The 23,320-nt window shown below is 33.7% G+C and overlaps 1 protein-coding gene across 1 annotated transcript in view; it reads left to right on the top strand.

The window, feature by feature from the left end:
• LOC129808245 (ATP-dependent RNA helicase DHX33) overlaps positions 1 to 23,320 on the top strand; it is a 67,931-nt gene that overhangs the window by 25,736 nt on the left and 18,875 nt on the right. The window contains exon 6 of the mRNA XM_055858067.1: positions 6,047 to 6,424. Within this exon, the coding sequence (XP_055714042.1) occupies positions 6,047 to 6,322 (276 nt within the window). The 3' untranslated portion in view covers positions 6,323 to 6,424. The remainder of the gene's footprint in view (positions 1 to 6,046; positions 6,425 to 23,320) is intronic.

Raw genomic sequence — 23,320 nt, forward strand, 5'->3', positions numbered from 1 at the left:
AGTAACGTAAAATTTACGTTATTGAGACTTTAGTGAGTTAATTTTGGTCAAACCCATTCAATTGTTAATTCATTTATGAAGTTATACTCTATATAAAAGATGTGGCACTTTACCGCACTTTTGGAATTATATCCCAATATTATGATTTTTGGTCTATTTTTTAAAATTTAAATCATAAAAATGTTATCAACTAATTTTTTCACAAAGAGAAACTTAATTAAACATTCTACACACTAGGGAAAACTGCTCTTTGCAGTTTAAACTTAACATCTTTTTCTGAGGAAATCGAAAATAAATCTTAATTTTTACTACACCAAAAAAAATCTGTAATTCATTAAGATTCAACACTTACCTCATTTAGTATTCAAAAGTACTTAATTTTTTCTTACAAGATAAATAAAAATACAATTGTTGTGGTCGCCGTCAAATCGAGTGGACAGTAGTTTTTGCAAATGCTTTTTACTTGTCGTCGTCTTTACAGCCGGCGGGACAATTCCTGTGTAGATCTAGTATAGCTAATAAGTAAATTGATTAAAAGTCGTCCTAATTATTAAATAAATCGTCTTTGTCTTTAAATAATAAGACTTCAATCTTGTTCTGGATATCGCTTAATATCTATTAAATCCGTTTGTCTCTATTTAATCAACCTATCGCAAAGAAAAGAAATACTCTCTTAGATTCAATAAATAACATAATTTTACAACATTTTTACAACTTACTCGAGAAAATAACCAAAATTATAGTCGTCGTCGTGACGCGTGTCTCGCCATTAAAGTCGCAAAACGAAAAGACAGAATGCCGGAAGGGCCTAAATTACAATGCCAAAAAATATTAACTCATAAAATTTCTGTCAGATGGCGTTCTGTCCACAACAACAATATCGATTTATTCCAAGGCATTCTGTACAATCTTTGCCTTCAAATGCGAAGGTACATGCCTCTGAATCTAAAATAAGGGGGTATGCATGCACAGTAAGCAGTTGATTTAATAATTCGTTAATACATAAGAAAACCTGTGCACAGTAACCAGTTTACTTGTTTATAAATAGGGGAGACTGGGGCACATGTAACCATTTTCGATAGATGCGAATTTGAGGTGATTTTCCAAGGACACCGTGATTTTTTGGAAAATATTTCTTAGCTCATGTTTTACCCTTGGGTATAGGCAATTCGTCGAGGGTAATGCGGATGCTGGAAAACAATTGAGTTTTCCATAAAAATAAAATTTGTGTCACTGTGCATTTTTCTCTTTTCACAAAATACCTGGGGTAGAAGTAACCACTTTCTGGGGAGGATGTAAACACCTTTTTTCCCACCCTTGAAATTAACTTTACACCACTTTCAATTATTTTAATTACTTAAGAGATATATAAAGACAGTTTATTTTTCAAAAAATCACTACACTTTTTACAAAGAATAATTAAAATAGCAAAAAAACTAAAAGCATGCATATCAAAGACATTTTTCAATGGATTTTCCCCATATTTTGACATCATGTGACTTTTTATTGAACACAGCACCACCAATTTCTTTCGTAATCTATGAATTATAGATATTTCGCATGAAGGTCAATTTCCCGCTCTTTTACCTACTCATTTTGTGAAATTGAAATTGCCTGGTTACATCTACCCCAAATGCTGTTTTCTGACCAATTATTAATTCTTTTGAAATAATGAGATTCTCAATTTCTCTAGTAAATCCATAAATATAATCCCAAAAGATGTAGAAAAGAACTGGTATTGCTACATTTCGATTATTTTACACAGTTTTTAATTTCCAGGTGGAAATCCAAATGACCAAAATAATTGAAATATCAACATTTTCGGGAAAAATGATTTTTATTTTTAAAGTATTAGGATTTTATTGACCAATTCATCTGTGGACATACATCCCCATGGTATCTATGAATGCTTATGAGTTTTATCCTCTGGAGTCTTAAAATTAATGAAAAAAATCACAGTGTTTACAACTACCCCAGTTTACTACTGCCCCAGTTCCCCCTAAGTTACTTATTAAAATGGCCGTTGAAAGCTTAATTTCAAATTAATAAGTGTTCCTATGCACAGTACTTAACACTTTATTAACTAAAAAAAAAATTGATTTATAAACATGCTCCCCGAGAGGAGCTTGTTAGACTTATTATCATCAAATTAAGTAGAAAAAAACATTAGGAATTGATATATTTCACGAAGTAAATTACGATTTATGTGGTCTTATACAGTTTTACAGGTAATTACCTTAAAATCAAGTAAAACATTTTTAATGACAAACTTAAAAAAAAATCATTTTTTTTATAATAAAGTGAAAATAACCTGGGACTATGAGGAAAAGGAGGCAATGGCAATTAATTTTACATATTCCAAAGAGGTTTTGATTTTAACAGTTTTGTTTATAAAGATTTAGTGTACACACATATAGACTTCATTCAGATTTCTTCTTATATACTCCCTCTGTCCCGAAATAAGCCTTACATTCTTTCATATAAAATGTAAGACTTATTTCGGGACAGAGGGAGTATTATATTTACTGAAAATTTTTATAAATATTCGCCTCTATTTTTTTAATTTATTTATTTTTTTTGAGCATTAAGCACTGATTTTTATCTACTAAAGATTTAACAATTCTTTCAATTAATTTATCAATATTTTCAAATTCTGCGTTTATTGCTATCTTACTTTATAATATTTTCTGATTATTCATTACTTTTTTTACCAAATATTTAGTGCAGAAAATTCCAGAGGGGTCATGTGTTACAAAAAACGAATACCCATTTTCTTTTACAAATTAGTAACACTTTCTTTGTGAAATCCACAAAGAAAATAAATGTTCATACATCATTACTAAGATTTTCAACATCTCACAGTAAGAAGACGTAAAATAAACCTAAAAAATAATCTTTTGAATTCTTCAAAATGTACAAAATTCTTTAAATTGAAAAACATCTCAAGTTTTTCTCACAAGGGAAGTACTCGAGTCATCAAATTAGTATAAATCTGGGGCTTTGCTCAACTACGCAGAAACGCATCAAATTAAACGTAGTATATTCAAAAAGTGCGAAATTTGGTTAATTTTTTTTTAAAAATTCCCCGAAGTTGAAAATGACATCTTACACAGCACACAATAAAGAAAATTCGAATGAGACTGCGTGCAGCGGTGGCTCAGCGGTACAGCGCAGGACATTCAACGGAAGTGCCGCGTGTTCGATCCCTGGCTCCTCCGTCTGTTTTTCCCTTTTGATTTTTTTTTCGATTAAAAATTCTATTCTTTATTAAGTAGTATTATTGTAGTGTAAATTGCTTATCTAGAGTGCCAAATGAAAATCCTCAACAAATTTTTAAAAGCGATAAAAATGCATCGCATAATTTATCGAATTATCAATTTGCTAGGTAGAAGAATAAAAAAACTGTATTTACTTACAATCTGCTATCTGAGGATCGTTGTAAATATTATTCATAGTTTTTATTGAAATTTTATAAAAGATTAGAAAGGTCGAAGACCCAAACCAATTTTTTTTGGAAAAATCATTTGGAAACCTGTGCTCAAATAAATCTTTAAGTCAATCAATCCATATGCTCTTGTTGTGATTGTACTTTCTGTTTTAATCATTACCGAAATCCACAATACACGAATTAGTTTTTTTTTTAAACTAATTAGTGAATATGGATTTCAGTAAAGAAATGATTAAAACAGAGAGTGCAATCACAATGTGCACACCCAATGAAAGATATACTTTCACAATCAGTTTGAGTGCAGGTTTCCAAATGATTTTTCCAAAAAAAATGGTTTGGGTTTTCGACCTTTCTAATCTTTTATAAAATTTCAATAAAAACTATAAATAATATTTACAACGATCTTCAGATAGCTGATTGTAAGTAAATAGAGTTATATTTATTCTTCTAGAAAATTGATAATTCGATAAATTATACGATGCACTTTCATCGCTTTTAAAAATTTGTTGAGGATTTTCATTCGACACTCTACACCGAGAAAAATTTGGATGGTATTTTCTACAAATCGTGTCTTTAAATTCTACTGCCTCAAAAGATAGTAGAAAATACCATCCTCCATAGAAACTTTCCTTTAGAATCTACCATCTTGACATTTTAAAATTTACTATCCTATGGATAGTAAATTCTAATAGCCGGATGGTAAAATCTACTATCCTCATTTAGATTTTACCTTGACCTCTCTTAGATTCTAATATCCGGGAAGTAAATTTTACTGGCCGCATATTAGATGTTAAAATTTAACAGGAAGACAGTAGATTTTAACGGAGGATAGTAATTTGGATTGAAATTACTATCCAAGCCAGTAAAATTTGCCATCCTGCTGTTAGAATGTCATTTTGGAATATCATGGGTGCCGATGCAACGGTTTCCGATATGCTTTGAATACATTATAGCAATTCGTGGCGCAGCTGGAAGATGCTGGACTGTCATCACAAAGGTCGCGTGTTCAAATCTCGGCGCAGTCGTCAATTTTCACGCACCAAAATGGCTTGAAATACAGTGAATATCATCCAAGAAGGGTCCCAAGCCCTCAAACAATGGCCAAAAATCAATGAAAATAAAGGAAATTTAAATTTTTCCGACATTTTTCATTCTAATATCCGGCTAGTAAAATTTACTATCCTGCCAGTAAACTTTACCATCCGGTTAGTAAAATCTAATATCCGGGGATATTAGAATTTACCATCCGGCTATTAGAATTTACTATCCATGCAATAGATTCTACAATTTTTGACAGTCCAATTTAATATCGCGTTTGCTGGGTGACTTTTTTACTATCCGGCCATTAGAATTTTGTATGGAGGATGGTAAATTTTACCATCCACATTTTTCTCGGTGTAGATAAGCAATTTACACTACAATAATACTACTTAATAAAGAACAGAATTTTTTATTGAAAAAAAGAAAAGATATTAAAAGGAAAAAAACAGACGGAGCCAGGGATCGAACCCGGGGCACTTCCGTTGAACGCCATTTGCTGTACCGCTGAGCCACCGCTGCCTGCAGTCTCATTCGATTTTTTTTTATTATGTGCTGTGTAAGATGTCATTTTCAACTTTGGGGAATTAAAAAAAAAATTAACCAAATTTCGCACTTTTTGAATATACCACGTTTAATTTGATACCTTTCTGCGTAGTTGAGCAAAGCCCCAGATTTATACTAATTTGATGACTCGAGTACTTCCCTTGTCAGCGTTAGTCCTGCCCTCGGGCGGTGGATAAAGGAAACCAACTGATTTATTAACAGAGCTTTCGGAACGTCATTTTTTGTGTTTGTGCATAGGTTTTCTGATTAATTAATAAATAAGCATAATATATCAGCTGTTACTGTGCATACCAGCCATAGTCTCTGAAAATATTGCTGTCGAAACATCAAACGAGATATTATAGCCTGAAGCCTAATCCACTCATTGAAACTATCATTGTAATGAAACAAGTTATCAAAATATATATCATAATTTAATGTAATTTATTTTTGAAGTTTGTGTAACAAATGATTATTTAATTAATTAATAATTTATTGATAATCTTTCTAAGAAATTCTACAGTAATTTGATATAATAACGTAAATTTTTCTTACTTAGTTTTCTTACCTAATTGAGATTTTTATCCTGTACTTTAGTTATAATCTTAAAGTTTTCAAATTAACTATTTTTCAATTTAAGTTTATTTCATTCCGTGCATTCAGAGTTATTTTATTTACAAATTGAGCTTTTGCATTGATTTTTAACTTTACTTGTATCTTACAAAGAAACTTTCTTAAGTTAAAGAATACATTATTCAACTATTTCCTTTGGGATTATCTCTGTGAAAAAGTCTTAAAGCTCCTTGTATATACATACATATTATTCTTCTCACAGGGTTTTCTAACAAAGAGAATGCACATTGCTTTTGAAGAAAGCTGTGAGAGAGAACAAAAAAAAAAAGAAGAAATCGATCTTAAGACTCAAGAAGAGTGCATCCTCCACAAATCCCTATTGAATTGTGTTTTGTGCATGAAAATGTATTCTATTTTGGTCTGGATGGTTGATCTTTGTAGGTGCGAAGGTGCCTCCTTGTTGGTCTATTTGGCAATATAGGTGAATTGCAGAGGGATCAGATGTACCTGACATTGTCGGGTAGGCAGAGAGCTAAACTTCATCCAAGCAGTGCACTGTGTCATAAACCACTGGCCGATTATGTTGTCTACACGGATCTCGTGGCCACAGAGCGTGCTTACCTCAAATTTATCACCATTGTTGACTCTGAGTGGCTTCATGATTTGCCAAATGCTAGCAAATTGCGAAGGTACTCCACGAGCAATAACTTCAAGTAGCCCAGTGGGAATTTTCCTTTCTGGGTTTTGTTTTTTAGTTTTATCTTTTGGTAATGCACGCGGGACGACGACAACGGTCACAGGAAACCATCAAAGAGTCGGGTAAGTAAGCCAAATGCATAAAAATTGAGACAATGAGATATGTTTAAATTTAGCAGTTGATTTGGCTGCAATTCCATATAATTCATCAGCATTTTTACCATTCGAAGTTCATTTGCGTAGTATGTTGTAGGCGGGATGGTTTCATTGAGGTTTTGATTGATTTTCGGGGATGCGGTGGGGCTATAGGGAGGAAAATCCGGACTTTTGGCACGATTTTCTGCCAGCAAAGTAGAATTTGTGGTTGAGTCGCAGGGTGAATTTGTCATTTTTTCTCTTGATGATATTCTAAAGCATTTGGGGTAGATATTGTTGTAACTTTCACCCTCATTTGCATAATTGGTGATATTTCGGGGGATAGAAAGGAGATTGACATCGCTGGAAATTGCCAAAAGATCTCGCATTTTGGTGCCATCGTATGCCAATGTCTCACGCACCTTATTCTCAATTCGCTGGCGTGTAAGGAGATTATTGGCCTCTTCATCGGCCGTATCTCCAGATATCCACTCAGACAGGTACATTCGTACAGAATGGAGCCACTTGGCAATGCCATCCATGTCAATTAGATCCACCAGTGTTGGATCCTCGAGGATTAGCATGTACTTCACCACACACAGTCCCCCTTTGATTTCTGGACCAAAAAATTTAATACTCTTGATTAGAGCCTTAATGCCCAGAAAAATCCCCTTGAATAGCGTAAATAAACGGGGCTCAGCTTTAGTTGGTGTCCTAAAAAGAAAAAAGGAAGAGCAACAAAACAAAAAAATTTCTACTGTGAATTTCCCAGAATTTTTCTTGGAAATTTATGGACAAGTCGCACTGTTGCAATGGCAACAGCATATTTGGATTTATTTTTTTAATATTTGTTCTCTAAAAATAGGCAATTTAAGGAAAGCGTAATTGTCACATTGTTATAATTATTTTAAATATAGGTAATTCCACTAGCGGGGCCAGCGGGGTCAGCGGGGCAGTGAGGGTCCGTTGCATACCTCTACGATACGCTAGAACTTTTCCCCCATGTTTTAGAACTTTGCTCCTGAACAAAAGTTGTTATCTTTTCAAATGTCTATCCAATGATATACATAAAGTGATGGAAAATAAGTATAATTCCACCCCATTATCCTTAAAGAACCTCAATAAAAAAAGAAGCCTCGAAAAAAAATCATGTGTAGCCCATAATGTCCATTAATGCTAACATAAAAAATTGAATTCTGTTTTTTAGGCTGGAAATAAGTATAATTCCATTCAATAAATTTAGCACTAGGGTATTTATTTTTAACCAATTTAAGGTAAATATCTTTTAATAATTTTATTTTTAACTATGCAAGCCATGGTGAGGAGACCTCGGCCTCGAGGAAGACCTAGGACAAGGTGGCTGAATCAAATTCAGAATCTTGCCGTGGAACGCCTCGGGATCGAACCCGAACATCTTCCTGAAGTGGCGGAGGATCGACAAGCGTGGGCTGCTAAGTTGGATGTCATGGGCCCGCGACCCCAATAGGGATAAGGGGTTGAAAATGAATGAATTAATAAATTAAGTTCCATTTGATAAAGTTTTACACTAATTTTTGGTGAAATATCGCGGGGAAAATGTTTGAGGAACAAAAATAGAGAAAAAAATAAAGACTTGATGGCGATGGATCTTAAGAACTAAGAAAAATGGCTAGGTCCTATCAGATAATTGTCAAATTTGTCAATATATCTGCCATTCATGCCACTTAAGGTACTCCAAAAGCCGAAAATCTTCTGTTGTTAGAGGTCAAAAGAACATTTTGCCTCTAACAGTGTTCTTTTTCACTGGAAGAAAGGTCTTGTACGCCTATATTTTATTGGAAAACGATGCTTACTGTTTAGTCTGGTTATGCGCAGATGGTTTTGCCTCAAAATCGTATTCGTAAGTGACCGTGGGTAATCGTTGCATTAAAACTAAAAATCATCTCAAAAAAGGCTTAACAGTTTGGTAAATATGATATGTTTTGCACTATTTGAGAGTTTCAAAGTTATTTTTTTTGGATAAAAATGAATTATAGGTCCTGCTTTCGCTTTTTTGTCTGAAAAACCAGCTTTAAACCATTATTGATAGAGTCAAACATCTTATGCTGATCGAACTGTTAAAAGCCTTCTTGGCGATGATTTTTAGTTTTAATGTGACGATGACCCACGGTTACTTACGAATACGATTTTGAGACAGAACCAGCAGCACTTAACCAGATTAAACAGCAAGCATCGTTTTCCAATAAAATATAGGCGGATAAGGCCTTTTTCCAGTGAAAGAGAACACTGTTAGAGGCAAAATGTTTTTTTGGCCTCTAACAACAGAAGACTTTCGGCTTTTGGAGTACCTTAAGTGGCATGCATGGCAGATATATTGACAAATTTGACAATTATGTGATAGGACCTAGTCATTGTTCTTAGTTCTTAAGATTAATCGCCATCAAGTCTTTAATTTTTTTTTGTTTTTGTTCCTCAAACATTTTTCCCACGATATTTCAGCAAAAATTAAAATAAAACTTGATCAAATAGAACTGAATTTATTAATTATAGTTAAAAATAAAATTATTAAAAGATGTTAATCTTAAATTGGTCAAAAATAAATACCCTAGCGCTAAATTTATTGAGTGGAATTATACTTATTTCCAACCTTCAAAATGTCAATTTTTATGTTGGCATGAAAGAACGCTATGATATACGCATGATTTTTTATCGATAGGGTAAATTAAGCTAATTCAAAACCTGTTCAAATGGAAATTTTTCGCTACTCCAAATGGAAACGTCATATTGTTTTCATGATAAATACAGTACTAAATTACTATATTTATATATTTTCTATACCTCAGTTTCATTATTTAGTTAATTTTGCTCCAAATAAAGCGAAAATCCATTCATATTCACAAATTTTAATTTGTTAATTTCTCAGAAAAATTAAAAGTGTACCTTTTCACCATCAAATTTTTCATCGATCGACCATGTTTTTTATTCGTTGTTGGTTATTCGTTTTATTTAACATTTATGTCATATTTCTGGCTGATTTTAGTTAAATTAAGTGCTAATCTTCATTGTTAACTGTACGTGAAGTTTTCAAATGAAATAATTACCTATTTCGTGAACAAAAAAGGATTTTTTTGAAGTGTTTGTAAATGCTTCAATAGGAAACTCCGGAAATATGATTTTTTTTTAGATTTTCTTATTGTTTTGGATGGGAAAGGAGAAAAGACTAGAAATAAGAAAAAATCCTGCACTCAAGAGCAACTCAACAAAGTTTTGGAAGCCTTTCGTCGCGGTTTCACTTATACACTGTTTGTCTCCAATTAGAAACTTTTCCTTGTCTCCATTTGGATTAATTTGTTTCCAATAGCAGCATTTTACACTCGCGTATTTTTCTTGTATTTTAGAAGTTTTCAAATTATATCTAAAGAATTTTCACTAAACAGTAACATTCTAGAAGAGTCAATGAGAAAATTTATGTAATTCTCTTTAGAAAAAATATGAACTTAATGTGTTGAATCTTCTGACAAAGTTAAAGCGTCTGGAAATGGTTTTGAATTAGGACATTTGCCGTAATGCCTTAAATTTTCTAAAAAGAGCCAAGGGTCAAATCCATTAGGAACATAGAAAAAACTGAGTTATCCGAAGCTTAAGTCGTCCGAAAGTAGCGCGCTTTCCCCTAATTCTTACGAGAAATTTTTAAAGTAAATTTTACTACAAGGTTTCTACAAAACGGACAAAGCATAAGAAATACAATTTGATTTATTAGATTTTTTGGTTTTTGTGCATTTTATTGTGGAGTTATTTATTCCAATTTTCTTAACAATTGTTCAAACCAAGTTATGCCTCTTCCATTGCAATTGTGCCATGTTTCACTTGTGAAAATGCATTCAGTGAGCTTTTTGGAATACATCAGATGATTTTATTGGTTTCACTTTGTCTCGTATTTCCCCAACATACAATTGAATATTTCAAGGGGATGTTCACCATTTTTTTTTTCTGAACAAGATATTTATTGCAGGAATATATCTACATTTTTATTGGTAGACTTCTTGGGGAGAAATATGAATGTCCTGAGCAATTTGGGGATTTGCACATTTCTTTATTGTTCCAAGTCTAAGGGGAGCGAAAGAGAGAGCAATAATCTGCCAATTTTTAGATAGAAATGGGTGGGGCACTTTCATACAAAGGCAGTATTTTACAGAGATTTTCTCATTTTTTTTTTCATGGGAAGTTCAGAACACTTGCATCTTATAGAGCGACTTTCTATTAAACTCATTGTATTTCCGGTGCTTTGATTTTAAACTCTGAAAATTAACAGTGAAAAAATAATGAACGTTATTGGCTTCTAATGGACAAAATTGAAATAAAGAATTTATGGGGGGTCCATCGAAGACTGCAATTTGATATCTAGTCCTTGATTCAAAAAATTCTGCAAAAAATTATTTCACATGTGATGAGTTTGCACTCAATCAATAAAATTATTTAATATTCTATACTTTGTTCTGTGTATTATTTTCCAATTTTCATAAAATTACCCCTATATCATTTTATATTAGGCTCTTTTATGTGATTTACCAATTATTTCTATTGACAATTGAATTAAATTTCATTTTTGGTACAATCCTAATAATCGTATTTTGTGGTAGATTTCTTTTTTTTACTTAAAATATGAAATTCAAGCTTCAAATGCTTTTTTTCTGTGAAATACTATACTTTTCCTCTGGTTTTTGGCAGAGGCGGCAAAAGACAAAAAAAAAACGAAAAGAAAGAAAGGTGAAGACTCAAGAGAAATCTGTAAATTTGGTGGTTGGTACAGAATGAAGGAGAGAGAAAAATCATTCGTATGAGTGAGGAAATATGTAATATCAGGTGTAATATATATTTCTCTTGTGTGATTCACTTCAGCAATTCGTCTCAGAGGGTGAAAACATGAAATGCTGGAAGGGATGCCACAGAGAAAAAAAAAGATCCAACACGACACATACAATATCCATAAGATAAATTTGAGTATTGTGGAAGAGATAGGCACTGTGCGGGGGTTGAAAGAACCTACAATTTCTTTTTCTATAGGAAATCTCTAGATGTGAATTCTTTTATTGCTCGATCTGCATGGAGAGAGCAATATATATAATCCATTTAGTTTTCGATACTTCACAAAATATTTATATAGCTTCGTTTCCAGGGAATCTTATTTTGATGCAATTTTACAAAAGATAAAGCATTCAACTGTCCGTTCGTTCGTAATAAGATCTAGAAGCCAAATGGTTATAGGGATTTTATAGTGAAGGTCTATTGCAGTTCCCGAAAAATTCGAACTTTTTATTTATTTAAAAATAGGAGAACTGTAACAAATTTGGGACACGTTGCGTGCAAGAATCAATGTTTTGAATTTTAAATGCCTTATTTTCAATACAATTTTTTTTTTTTAAGGAAAAGCACTCTTCCTTCGAACGTTCATGCCTTCGAATAATGTGAATTTTCTTTTATCTTTCCTGAGAGACTTACATATTTCTATTCTTTCCGTACAGAAGTAGATCTTGAAAAATTCGAAAATCTATTTGAAGATCCAAAAAAGAGACTTTCTTACTTCTTAATACTAACGCAAGGTGGCGGAAGTTACATCCTGTTCGAATTTCGAAGTGCTCAAGTGTTAAAATGTGACGGTCTTCACATTGTTGTGAGGAAAAAATAGAACAACGACATTTCCTGTTCTTGCCCAGTATTTAATCACTCCATAATCACTGAGTAACTTTTTTGCCAACTTTTTAGTGTGATACTTGATAAATTTTCCCCACTTTGTTCGAAAATTTAGTATGAAAATTCGAAATTGAATTTGAATTCTTCGAACTTCAACGACTTTTTGAGCAAATAGAGTTCCATTTACCTTTTATCCAAGACACTATTGGAGAATCAAAATCTACTTCTGTTTGGGCTCATTACATAAATTCGAAAATTATTTTTTTTCTTAAACTTTCAAAAAAAAACTTGTTCAAACTTTTTGGGTACGCTCGTCCTCAAAAATCTAGACGTCAAATGTACGGTTATCTCGCCAATGCCCGCCATTTGCTTTTTGACACCAACCTTGTAACAAAATTCCAAGCGAGAGCGACATTTTTGCCAATATGTTCGATAATTTTGACATTTGGCAGCGAGGGAGATTGCTTTCGGGGAAGTTTTTCCTATTCTTCCAGATTTTGGTGAATTCTGATTGTCCAGGAAGTGTTTTTTGGCTCTTGAGAAAGCTTAATGTGTCTACAATAACATCGTGTTGAGAGAAATGTGTTTTAAAGTGTTATTGTGTGAAATATTTTGAGGAATCTGTTGGCAAGCCGGAATTTGGTGTTTTCTTGACCACTTCCTGGACATCCCACAAGATACTGGTCAATAATTGTTCTTGTTTTAGTGATCAACATTGTAAAGGAGTCATTTGACACGCAAAAATTATTCACAAAATTGATATTATTGGCTTTTGATAATTGAAGTTTGTCGCCTTTTCGTTCTTTTGGGGACGAGAGTACCCATGAGTTTTCCAATTTCCCAGAGGCGGAGAAAATTCTTTCTCTACAAAAGTATCATATTTGACCACTAAGACTTACAATAAAGTGAGTTTTACTGAAATTCGTTCGCTGGATATGTTGTGGTCCGGAAAGAGTTAAATATTTAATTATATTGTTAAGGTAAGGGAAGTAAGGATCGTCCAGTTAAGAAAAATGTTCCATATTTTACTTAAAATGGGTTCTTTTCTAAAACAAATTTTTGACATTACTGTATATGCCAATTGGTACTTTAGTAGGAGAAGTGTACCAAATTTCGGCCACTTATTTTGTTCCTCAAATTTCCATGAATTTTAAGTTTTTACATACACAGTTAAAAAATTACAACCATTAGGGTTGGTGATTTTTGCACGAGCATTATGGTTGTGAAATTTGTGTATTGCCATTTTTGTGTATTGGTTTAAAGTTGTGTATTCTATAGAATGGTTTCTTTTCTTTAATTTTAATTGCACAAAATTTTTAACGATTTATGTGCATTTTCTATGAAAAGTCTGTGTATTACAAAAAGAAAAAATAGAAATAAAAAGAGAACAAAAAAAAGATAAAAAAGAAAAATATTGTCATTTGTTCGTAAATTTTTGCCAGACAAACAAAAATTTACGAACAAATACGAACAAATGACAAAATTTTCATTTTTTTATGTGTTTATGTGTATGTTCCAAATCATCTTTGGAATGGATAATAGCCTTGTGTTAATCAATGAACGTATCGAACGCTGCCCGAAAATGAGATACCGGCATGTGAGCCCATTCGCGACGAAGGGCTACCTTCAGCGGATTGATACTCTGGTATTTTTTAGCCATGACATTGACCAACAAAATGCTCCTTTTTGGAGAAGTTGAGAGAATTTCCATTCGCTGATCGTGGGATCCAACCTGCGCTCGAAATCAATAACGAAACCTTGTTCTTTAGCCAATGTTTTTTGACGCGCGATTTCTGTAATGGTTCCTAGGCTTATTGGAATCTCCACTATTTCTAACCGATTTCAGTAGGGGAAATCTGTAATATTATGACAATGTCATATAACTAAGCGCCTGGCAAGTTGGCCTTTTTATATGGAGCTATTTGAAGCCAATTCCTAAATGGATCTCGGACTCAGCTCACAGTGCTCCAAGAAATAAATGTATTTAAACAAAAATTTAGTATATTTATCCCTCCATACGGAAAGGTATCTTATAATACGGAAAAACTTATCACTTTTTACATATTTAGCATAACGATCGCGAGTGCAGAAAAATTCCCATACGCATTTGTATGTGAAAGTAAGAAATTGGCTTCAACTTTGAAAGCCACTCGCCGGGGATTAGCATATAACAAATAACCGTAGTAAATTCAGGAACAGAACAATAATGAGAATCGAAAGACTATTGGAAGAAGCTTTATGAAGCTCTTTTCAATTGATATGAATCTGATTTTCAGTTAGTTCTTTCGCATTTACCGCACATAAAAAATTTTGAATTTGTCATATGACATTGTCATACTGTTACAGAATTCATCTACAGTACAATTTCCCGATACACATTGATATTCATTTTGACCCCATAATCCAAAAATACTAAACGAAAGCGATAATTTGATATCGCAGAAGTCCATAAGGGAGACTGGGGCAAAATTTTAATATTCGAAAACCGAAAATTTCAATATTCACTATTTTCTAAAATAAAAGAGACGAGGCTTAAAATTTTCATTATAGATAGCCTTCATGAACCTTCTTAAACTTACAAAGTTTCAAGGGATTCGAGGAAGGATTATGTAAAATAAAAAATAATGAAATTTTGAGCCTTTTTTTGGGAGTATTCGGCTTAAAGAAAATATATCAATACTGATTAGCTCAATTTAAGCACATATCTCGTTGAGATAGAGAAAAATTATCTTCGACAAAGTTGTAGAGGAATAAAATTTCCTATAAAAATATGTTTATTTGATATTTTTAACGTTTGCGAGAGTGTAACGTCACAAATTATCCGAAGAATGACAAAATTTGCCCCAGCAATTTTGAGAATCTCCACAAAATCGACTTTTAGAAAATGATTCGAAAATCACATTTCTTTTCGAGATAGAGGATAATAGTCTTCTGCAATGTTGTAGAGGAGTAAATTTCCTATAAGAATATGTTCATTATAAAACATTTAAGTTTTCTCAGAGCTCGTGAAAGAATTAAATAGTAGGTGAGATTGTTAAGAATCTCACCTAATATGCGTTTTGACAAGTTTTGCCCCAGTCTCCCCTACCATAAAAAATGATGGTCCTTGACTTCCGGTGGAGGTTCAAATGTTGATATTATAGTATGACCTTTCCCTTAGGTGGACACAGCCATTTTACTTGTTCACAAATTCCTCAATTGGTTAATATTGCCCATCTTCGGCAATTGGCCTCTAACGGCCAAGCGAAGCAAGTTATTCACTCAATCAAGCGTAACTTTTTCTTGAACATCGATGCTTATGCAAATTATGCTTTTTGGAATTTTTAAGGCTTCATATAGAGGCCCTTTTCAGATATTTGTCTCTTGATTTGTGATATTTTGTCTCTTGCGATTTGTGTGTTGATACGATGATTTACAATGATGCAATTTTTTTTTGACATCCACCATATAGTTTTATAATGCTGACAGCATCCCTGTATAGAGTTATATTTCAAAACTCAAAAGATTTAATCCCATTCAGGTTTTGAAGGGACCTAAAGATAACCATTGGAATCTTTCCGATCAAATAGAGCAACCGTGCCATCATGTTTAAGTGCCAACGAATAAAAATAATATCACAAAAATGTTTCATAAATGCTTTTGTGGGCTTGTAACGAATAAAATAAACTATCTTTGTGCAAAATTTGAGCATGGTGTCCCGAACGGTTTCAAAGTTATAGCGATCTAAGTTTAGTTGCAGTTCAATTGACTCACTCTGTAGATCTATGGCAAAATATTTTAATAGCTATAGTCTTCAGTTACATTTCCTAGAAAAAATAGGTCATATTCGTTAAAAGAATTTAGGAAAATTATGAAGTGTTCGAAGCCAAGGTGTTTGAGATGCCTAAAAACGTTCCTCTATTCCAATGGCATTAAACATTTTCTTCTAACAGTTTTTCAAGCTCAAAAGTAGGCAGGGCTCTGGGAAGTGCATTTCTTGATCTGTAGGGGACAATAGGGTGAAGTGGGGCACCTTTGAAAGTGGGGTACCTTTGAAATTGGGATTTTTCACCTATTTTTAAATGAAATTGAGGCATATCGTGTTATAATTTAGCTGCACAAACAGATTGAGAAGCTAAATTACATTTTCATATGGCTCAGTTCCACTTAATTATAGGAGAAAAATCCCAATTTCAAAGGTGCCCGCCCACTTCCCCCTAATAGGGATTCATTTTATTTAAAGGTCTTAGAATACCGGACAAATAACAACATAAATTAAAAATTAATAACAAACCTAAATATTCGAACTCGTACGATCATGTATTCTATGAGTGTTAACCAATTTTAAAGGCATCGTATTCGAGAATTTCCCAAAGCTGTAATGCTTTGTTATCCCTTTTAACTTAAATTTAAGGATCTCTAAGCATTAACGATAACCTCAATGTCTAATATAGCAGTGTTTATTATATAGGAGAAAACTAAAAGCCCCCCAATATTAATAAGAAGGAGTAAATTAAAATTTACTCCAGCTCGTTGAGAAGATTGTGGCCAAAGGGAGATCGCAAAAGTCTTCTTCGCAAATTAATCTAATTAATTAATGTGTCTTTTGCCACAACAAAATTTCCTTCAGCCCATGATTCAGCCTCTGGTGGTGGATGCTTCTGAATTTAATCAATATTTTTCCTGCTAACCTTCACAGCATTCCACTAACACTTCCCTTTTATCACCCTTACCTAACCGACCAGCCTTTTCCTCGATAAATTTAATGATATTTCGGGATCGCGCTCTCCCATTCGACTCCTTTTTTTCTTGCCATGGGGTGTGTTATTTCCAACAAATTCCACAAAAGTTTACAATTTTGGTGGTTTGGGGGGATGGGGGGAAGGGAAGGGGGGGGGTGGTTGGAAGAAAAAAAAAAAGTTGTGATGAAAAAGTAGAATTTATGGTTTTCTCAACAAATTTATCACTCCAGGAGTCCTCTAACTTTTAATTTTTGTTGCAAAAGTCTCATAAGTAGTAAGCATAAAGCAGAGTACTGTTTTGGGGGCGTGGCTTTCCATGGAGCACGATACTGTTTTGTGCCGGCATGTCGATAACTCTGGTGTGTGGTCTACGTGCAGGACGGTTTCCCCGCTCCGCGCTCCTCCCCTCCTCCCGCTCTTCACCATTTTGGTTAATTATTTTAACTGAATATGGAGCACAATACTGATTTATGGGCGTAGCTTGTCTGTGGATATGGTGCACAATACTGATGGGGGAAGAATTTTGATTGGCTATAAAGCACGATACTGTTTTGGGGGGCGTGGCTTTGTATGTGGATATGGAGCACAATACCGTTGCAGGAAGCATTTTGATTGGTTATAAAGCACGATACTGTTTTGGGGGCGTGGCTTGTCTGTGGATATGGAGCACAATACCGTTGCAGGAAGCATTTTGATTGGTTATAAAGCACGATACTGTTTTGGGGGCGTGGCTTGTTTGTGGGTATGGAGCACAATACTGTTGGGGAAGCATTTTCATTGGTTATAAAGCACGATACTGTTTGGGGAAGCGTTTTCATTGGCTATGGAGTACGATGCAGTTGTTTGAAATCTGATCCATTTCAGACTCCATATTGGACTTTACGCTGTGAGCTTTAGATGTGGCCATCTTGAACTTTTTGAGCTTTGAACTTTTTGAGATGTTAAATGAAATTTTAGGTGAGATTCTTCAGAATATTTTTCCTCTATGCACTGTCCAAGTGAGGAAAAATGCAAATACAATATGAGACCTTTTCGCACTCGCTATCATATGTGAATGAGTATGCAGAGTGCAAGAATTTGATTCCTTCAGACGGAGGAAGGCAACACGGAAAAAATGTCTTGATGAGTGGAATTTCACAATATTTTGCAAATCTTAGATCACCCAACTACTCAGAAGAATTGCAAATTGTGGTTTTTGGTGTCACATACAGTGAATGAAATTTTAGGTGAAACTCTTCATTATCTTTTTCCTCTGCACAGTCCAAGTGTGGAAAAATGCAAATGCAATATGAGACCTTTTCGCGCGCTCGCTACCATATGGGAGAGTCTCTTTCTATCATTCTCAGTGCAAAAATTTGATACCTCCAGACAGAGGAAGGCAACACAGAAAAGTCTCGGAAGTGCAATGCAATTGTAGCACCTCAATGAAAAATGAAGATCAGCAACAGATGATCAATGAAAAGAGAAAAAACACATTTTTTACATTTTATAAATTCTTTATTGGCAAACAAAAAATTAATCTATTGCATATCAGCTTATGACAAAATGATATTCCTATTTTTATCAATTTCCAACTTCGCATCATATTCAGCATAGACGATGCAAGTAATAGTTTTAGGAATTGTCTCAGAAAAACGAGCTTCTATGCGAATAGAGCCCTGATCTAACAGAGAAAGGCATCCAGCTGAATGAGCATCGGGGTTCAGATCATATGCCAAGATGAAAAATCCATTTTTAAATTCTTCATAAGTGATGTCATGCCCTTTGTCATCATAGTGAATGCCTGTCCCAGTAAAGAGAGTCTGATATGCTTTTGCATATTGATCTTTAGGAAAATCCATGTGAAGAGGATTAATCGGATATGGTGTACCATTTACAAGTAGGGCGAAATCTGAGATATTATAATGCTGAAAATTAAATGGATCTTGAGATCTTTGTCCATTATATGCAGAATTGTCAACCATGGCAAAAATTACTCGGCGTGGCAAAATTCCATGAAGTATATTGTCCAAATTTATGGAATTAGACCCTGCGGGAACTGTTAGTGTTTTAATTTCAACTTTTTTATAATGGTATTCTGCATTCTTATGCTCAAGCACTTTGTTATGGGCAAGAAGAATATTTGGGTTTAAAGTTATCTGTTTCATATACATTGTTGCATCGTGTATGCGAAATTGTGGATTATGATTATCATTGCAAAGAAGAAAGAAAGATGATTTCTCAAGAGTAATAATAATCCTTAGGTCTACATTGTTAATTAAGAATAATGGCTGATTGAACATGTCACAATGTAGCCGACCCAAAACCTCAATTATTTTACTATTTTTAATCAAATTATTTCTTTTTGATTGATCTTTTATCCATCCTGAGTTGCGTAGGAAAGTGTTTTTGGCATCTTGTCCATAAGACAAAAGTGTCTCAAAATAGCTCCTGTAATGATAATCTCCTTCACTCTGGGAAATAATCCTTCCATTGAGTGACACAGACACCGATCGTATGAGTGAATGCAGGATGTTGTTTACAATTCCTGGTTGATCAATATCCTCATCTGTGTATCTTTCTCCATTTTCATTTAAGAGTTGAATTTTAAATTTCACGTAGATTGAAGATAGATCTCGATAGCAATCTCCATTGGATACAGAGTAAAATTCAATCACTGATGAATTATCTAGACTGGCAAGGGGTTGATAAGAGATTTCATCGGCTCTGAGAATAGATGTTTGCAAGGGTGGAGATAGAAAAATGTCCAGTTCGCTCTTCATACATTCTGTATATTGAGTCATTATGAAAAAATATCCAAGACTCTAGGTTTTTTATTTTGCTTGGCTTTGACCTTTTTGAGCTTTGATCTCTTTTTAATAATCTTTTCCTGAATTTTGTTAAGAATATTTTTGGCTTTATTCTTTTTCTTCGATCTGGACCTCACTAAGGATGATGAGGGAATAGAAGATCCTCTCTGTGGACTCGTATATATACCTTCTCCAGTCATAGTTTTGAATTTTTTAATAGCTTTTTGTCTTAAATCATCTCGAGCTTCTCTACCCCGCTCCAGAAGAATATCTTTAAGGGGTTTTGTACCAATATCTGTTAAAATTTCAGCTCCTGTTTTTGCAGCTTGTGTTTTCAATGCAGACAATCCTCTAATAAAAAGTGGTTTTAAGAATCGAATTAGGCCTCCAAGAACTGAACCCAGTCCTCGACCTCTTTGTACGCCATAGAAATCAGGAACATAAACACTCCCAATTTCTCCACGGCCAATTTGTCTCATATAATATGAAGTGTATAGGTTAGCCATCTTTGAGATAGTGAAGAAATCAATAATAACAGGTGTATTTATATCTTTTCATAACATCATTTATTTCTCTTAAAATGAAGTACTAACATTGTTGGTGTTGAGCTGGCTTGAAAATTGTAGGGTTTCCCATTTTGGGATGTGATTAAAATTTCAATCGTATCAAAATCATTTTTTTCTACAGGAAAATATTGAATTCTCTCAAATGATTTATAAACTTCATTGTTCTGAATTAAAAGTATGGTCCTCAGGCATCTTGCAAAAGTATTGCTTACAAGTTGAGGCCTAATTATATCAGTGTACACAAACATTAAGTCCCTGGTGTGGCTTGTTGTAAATGGGACTGGAGAAATTGATGGATGCAAAACTGATGAAACAAAATCATCCCTGTTCACATCATGTATGGTTGGAGGTAATTTTGAATGTTCTAAAATTTTTAAAAGTTCATCTTTGTTGCGTGCAGATTGTGGAAGAGATACAAATATTGTTTTCATAAGATCATCAATAGATTCATAATTATCTCTGTACAGTGGAATATCAAACATTGTGTCATTCAAATACATGCTGATTGTGGTCAAAGGTTCAGACACCTCATCAAAAGATTGTTTTACAATTATATCAGCTGACTCGCATTGTTGTTTTGGTCTCAGAAGAGCTGCGAGTTTGGCATTTCCACTCATTTCACTCATCTCCACGTGCTCAGTGTCATATGTGCACTCCGTGCATTCCTCAATAAGCTGCTCGAGTTTCATTTCAATGTTGAATGCCTCGAAAGAAGATCCCACAGTTGGATTGTCCATTGCAGAATTATGATTATAAGCATTTTTCACCAAGTAGAGAAGACTTCTTAGAGGTGTTTGTGGTGTGTAAATGGGAATTGTTATCGGCTTTCTCGTTCCCTGATTATTTATTATGGTGATGGTTTTTGGCTTTACAGCTTTAGGTTTTTCCCTATCACCAGATGATTCTGCCACATTAAATGATATTTCAGCAAGTCCAACAACCCATTCCCCTGGCAAGAAAATTTTTGCTGGCAATTTGGTGTAAAAATTTGCCAGAGTGTTATGAGGAAAATATCTCTGTGAGGAATTACTCAACAGAGTCAAGTAAAAATCATTTTTCATGTCGCTCGATGCCATATTGATTTAAAATATCGATCTGTTTTATCCAATGAGATGTATCATCCCCTTTGAATTTTACATAATACTGAAGATTTTTCCCCAGGCCTCGTGTTTTTATAATCTTTTCAATGGGAGGATGACCATCTTTAATCTGTACCTTTTGCAATTGCTGTTTATAAAATCTTCCAGAAATCGGGGTATTTTTGTAATCACGCAAAATGTATATGGGGAAGGGTTTCTTGGCGATTATTTTGTCTATGTGAAATTTTTCGACTGTCCAATGTTGCTGAAATCCTCTGTCAAATGATGGTTTAGTTTTTGCGACTCTCACCAAATCATCTACTTGAAGATTATTCGCATTCTTTGAATATTTTGATAAAAAATCCAAATGTTGGTCTCTATATCTTTTATTTAAATTTGCAACATCATCATTTGTTACATCGTTAGGTGTCATTCCTATAGTTCTATGATGAGAATTATTATAGACAAAAATCAATTGATTAAGAACATCGATATATCTCTCTGTCTTTTTATGTGTAAAATATCTAAACATTTTCTGTTTAAACGTTCTGTTGAATCTTTCCACGACGGCACATTTAATTGATGGGTTATAAGAAAAATTTTGCTGAATATTTTTGCTTTTTAGGTAACTTTTGAAAATTGAGTTTTTAAATTCTTTCCCATGGTCAGACTGTACTTTTTCAGGAATTTTCCCACTCTTTTTAATAATATCGGCAAAAGCTTTAGTAACCTCTTCTGCAGATTTATTCTTAAGTGGGCGCACAAATGCAAATTTGGAAAATACATCAATCACGGTTAGAATGAAAGAGTAATTGTCATTATGCTTTTTATACTGTCTCATATCAACCAAATCAATTTCCCATAACTCATCAATATTTGTAACTATATATTTATTTTTCGGATAATTCTTTATTACAGGATGATGCAAAGTATACACATCTTGTTTTTGCAAATAATTTGTAATGTCTTTTGTGCTGACAATATTTTTCAAATTTTCAAACAGTTTCTGTGGTCTGGCATACAAGTTTTTACTGTTTAAATTCAAATATTCCTCATCTAAGGTACTGGAGTCCATGATAATTTCTTTTGCACAGGAAAATTGATTTCAGATTGACCAGAGCCTTGTGGCATCTTCCTTATATAGCTTCGAGTCCGTTTCGGCGAACGTGGTGTAATTTTTCTGGCTCTCTTTGGTTTAGCAGGTGTTTTCTCAGGCTCATCTTTATTTGTAGGCACACTGTATACATTTCCCTCATTATCCTCAATTGTTATACATGCTGGAATGCTAGATCTTTGAGATGGATCTCGCTCATATTTCGACAATTTTTTTAAAAGCTTTTGTTGAGCACTTCTCGGGAGTCCATCAAAATGTTCATCATCAACAAGATTAGTGGTTTCGAAAATATCCTCCTCTCCTAAATTGATCAGGGAATCTTCTTTTTGAGAAAGTTCATTTTCTTGAACAATATCTTGAATTTCATCATCAATGAACATATCATCATTTTCAAACGCAGTTGTAGTAGATTTATCCAACGTTGGTGGTCCATTGTATCTTGTTTGGGTACCCACTGAATATGTTGGTAAAATTTTTCTCTGCTTTTCACGATGCAAATTGATAGATCGAGGAAAATTTTGCTTTTTGCGTTTCAATTCTGATTGCTTTGCAAGAGAATGTCTGTATCTGTACCATTTCTCAACATTGTTAATTTTTTTGTTAGAGAGAATTTTATATATCTCACGATCCAGAGATGTCAAATTTTTCTCAAAATTTATGAAAGGCTTTAATTCATCAAACAACTCGGGTGTGACTACTACATATCGTTGTAGAGAATTTTTCTTCCTATCCATTATGATCCCAAAAATTTTCCAATCGCTCCTGATAATAAAGTTGAAATTAGGATTGGTAAAAATCCTGATCCTCTCTGCACTAGTAATTTCCTCCTGGAGCACTGTGATGTTTTTGAGCATGCAATTTTGCGGATCTCATTTTTATACTTTTTCAGAGGTCCAATACGCTTAGGCTTAATTTGAAGATTTCCATTTAAAGTATTTTGTACGA

This window comes from Phlebotomus papatasi, chromosome 3, assembly GCF_024763615.1.
Source record: "Phlebotomus papatasi isolate M1 chromosome 3, Ppap_2.1, whole genome shotgun sequence".
Lineage (NCBI taxonomy): Eukaryota > Metazoa > Arthropoda > Insecta > Diptera > Psychodidae > Phlebotomus > Phlebotomus papatasi.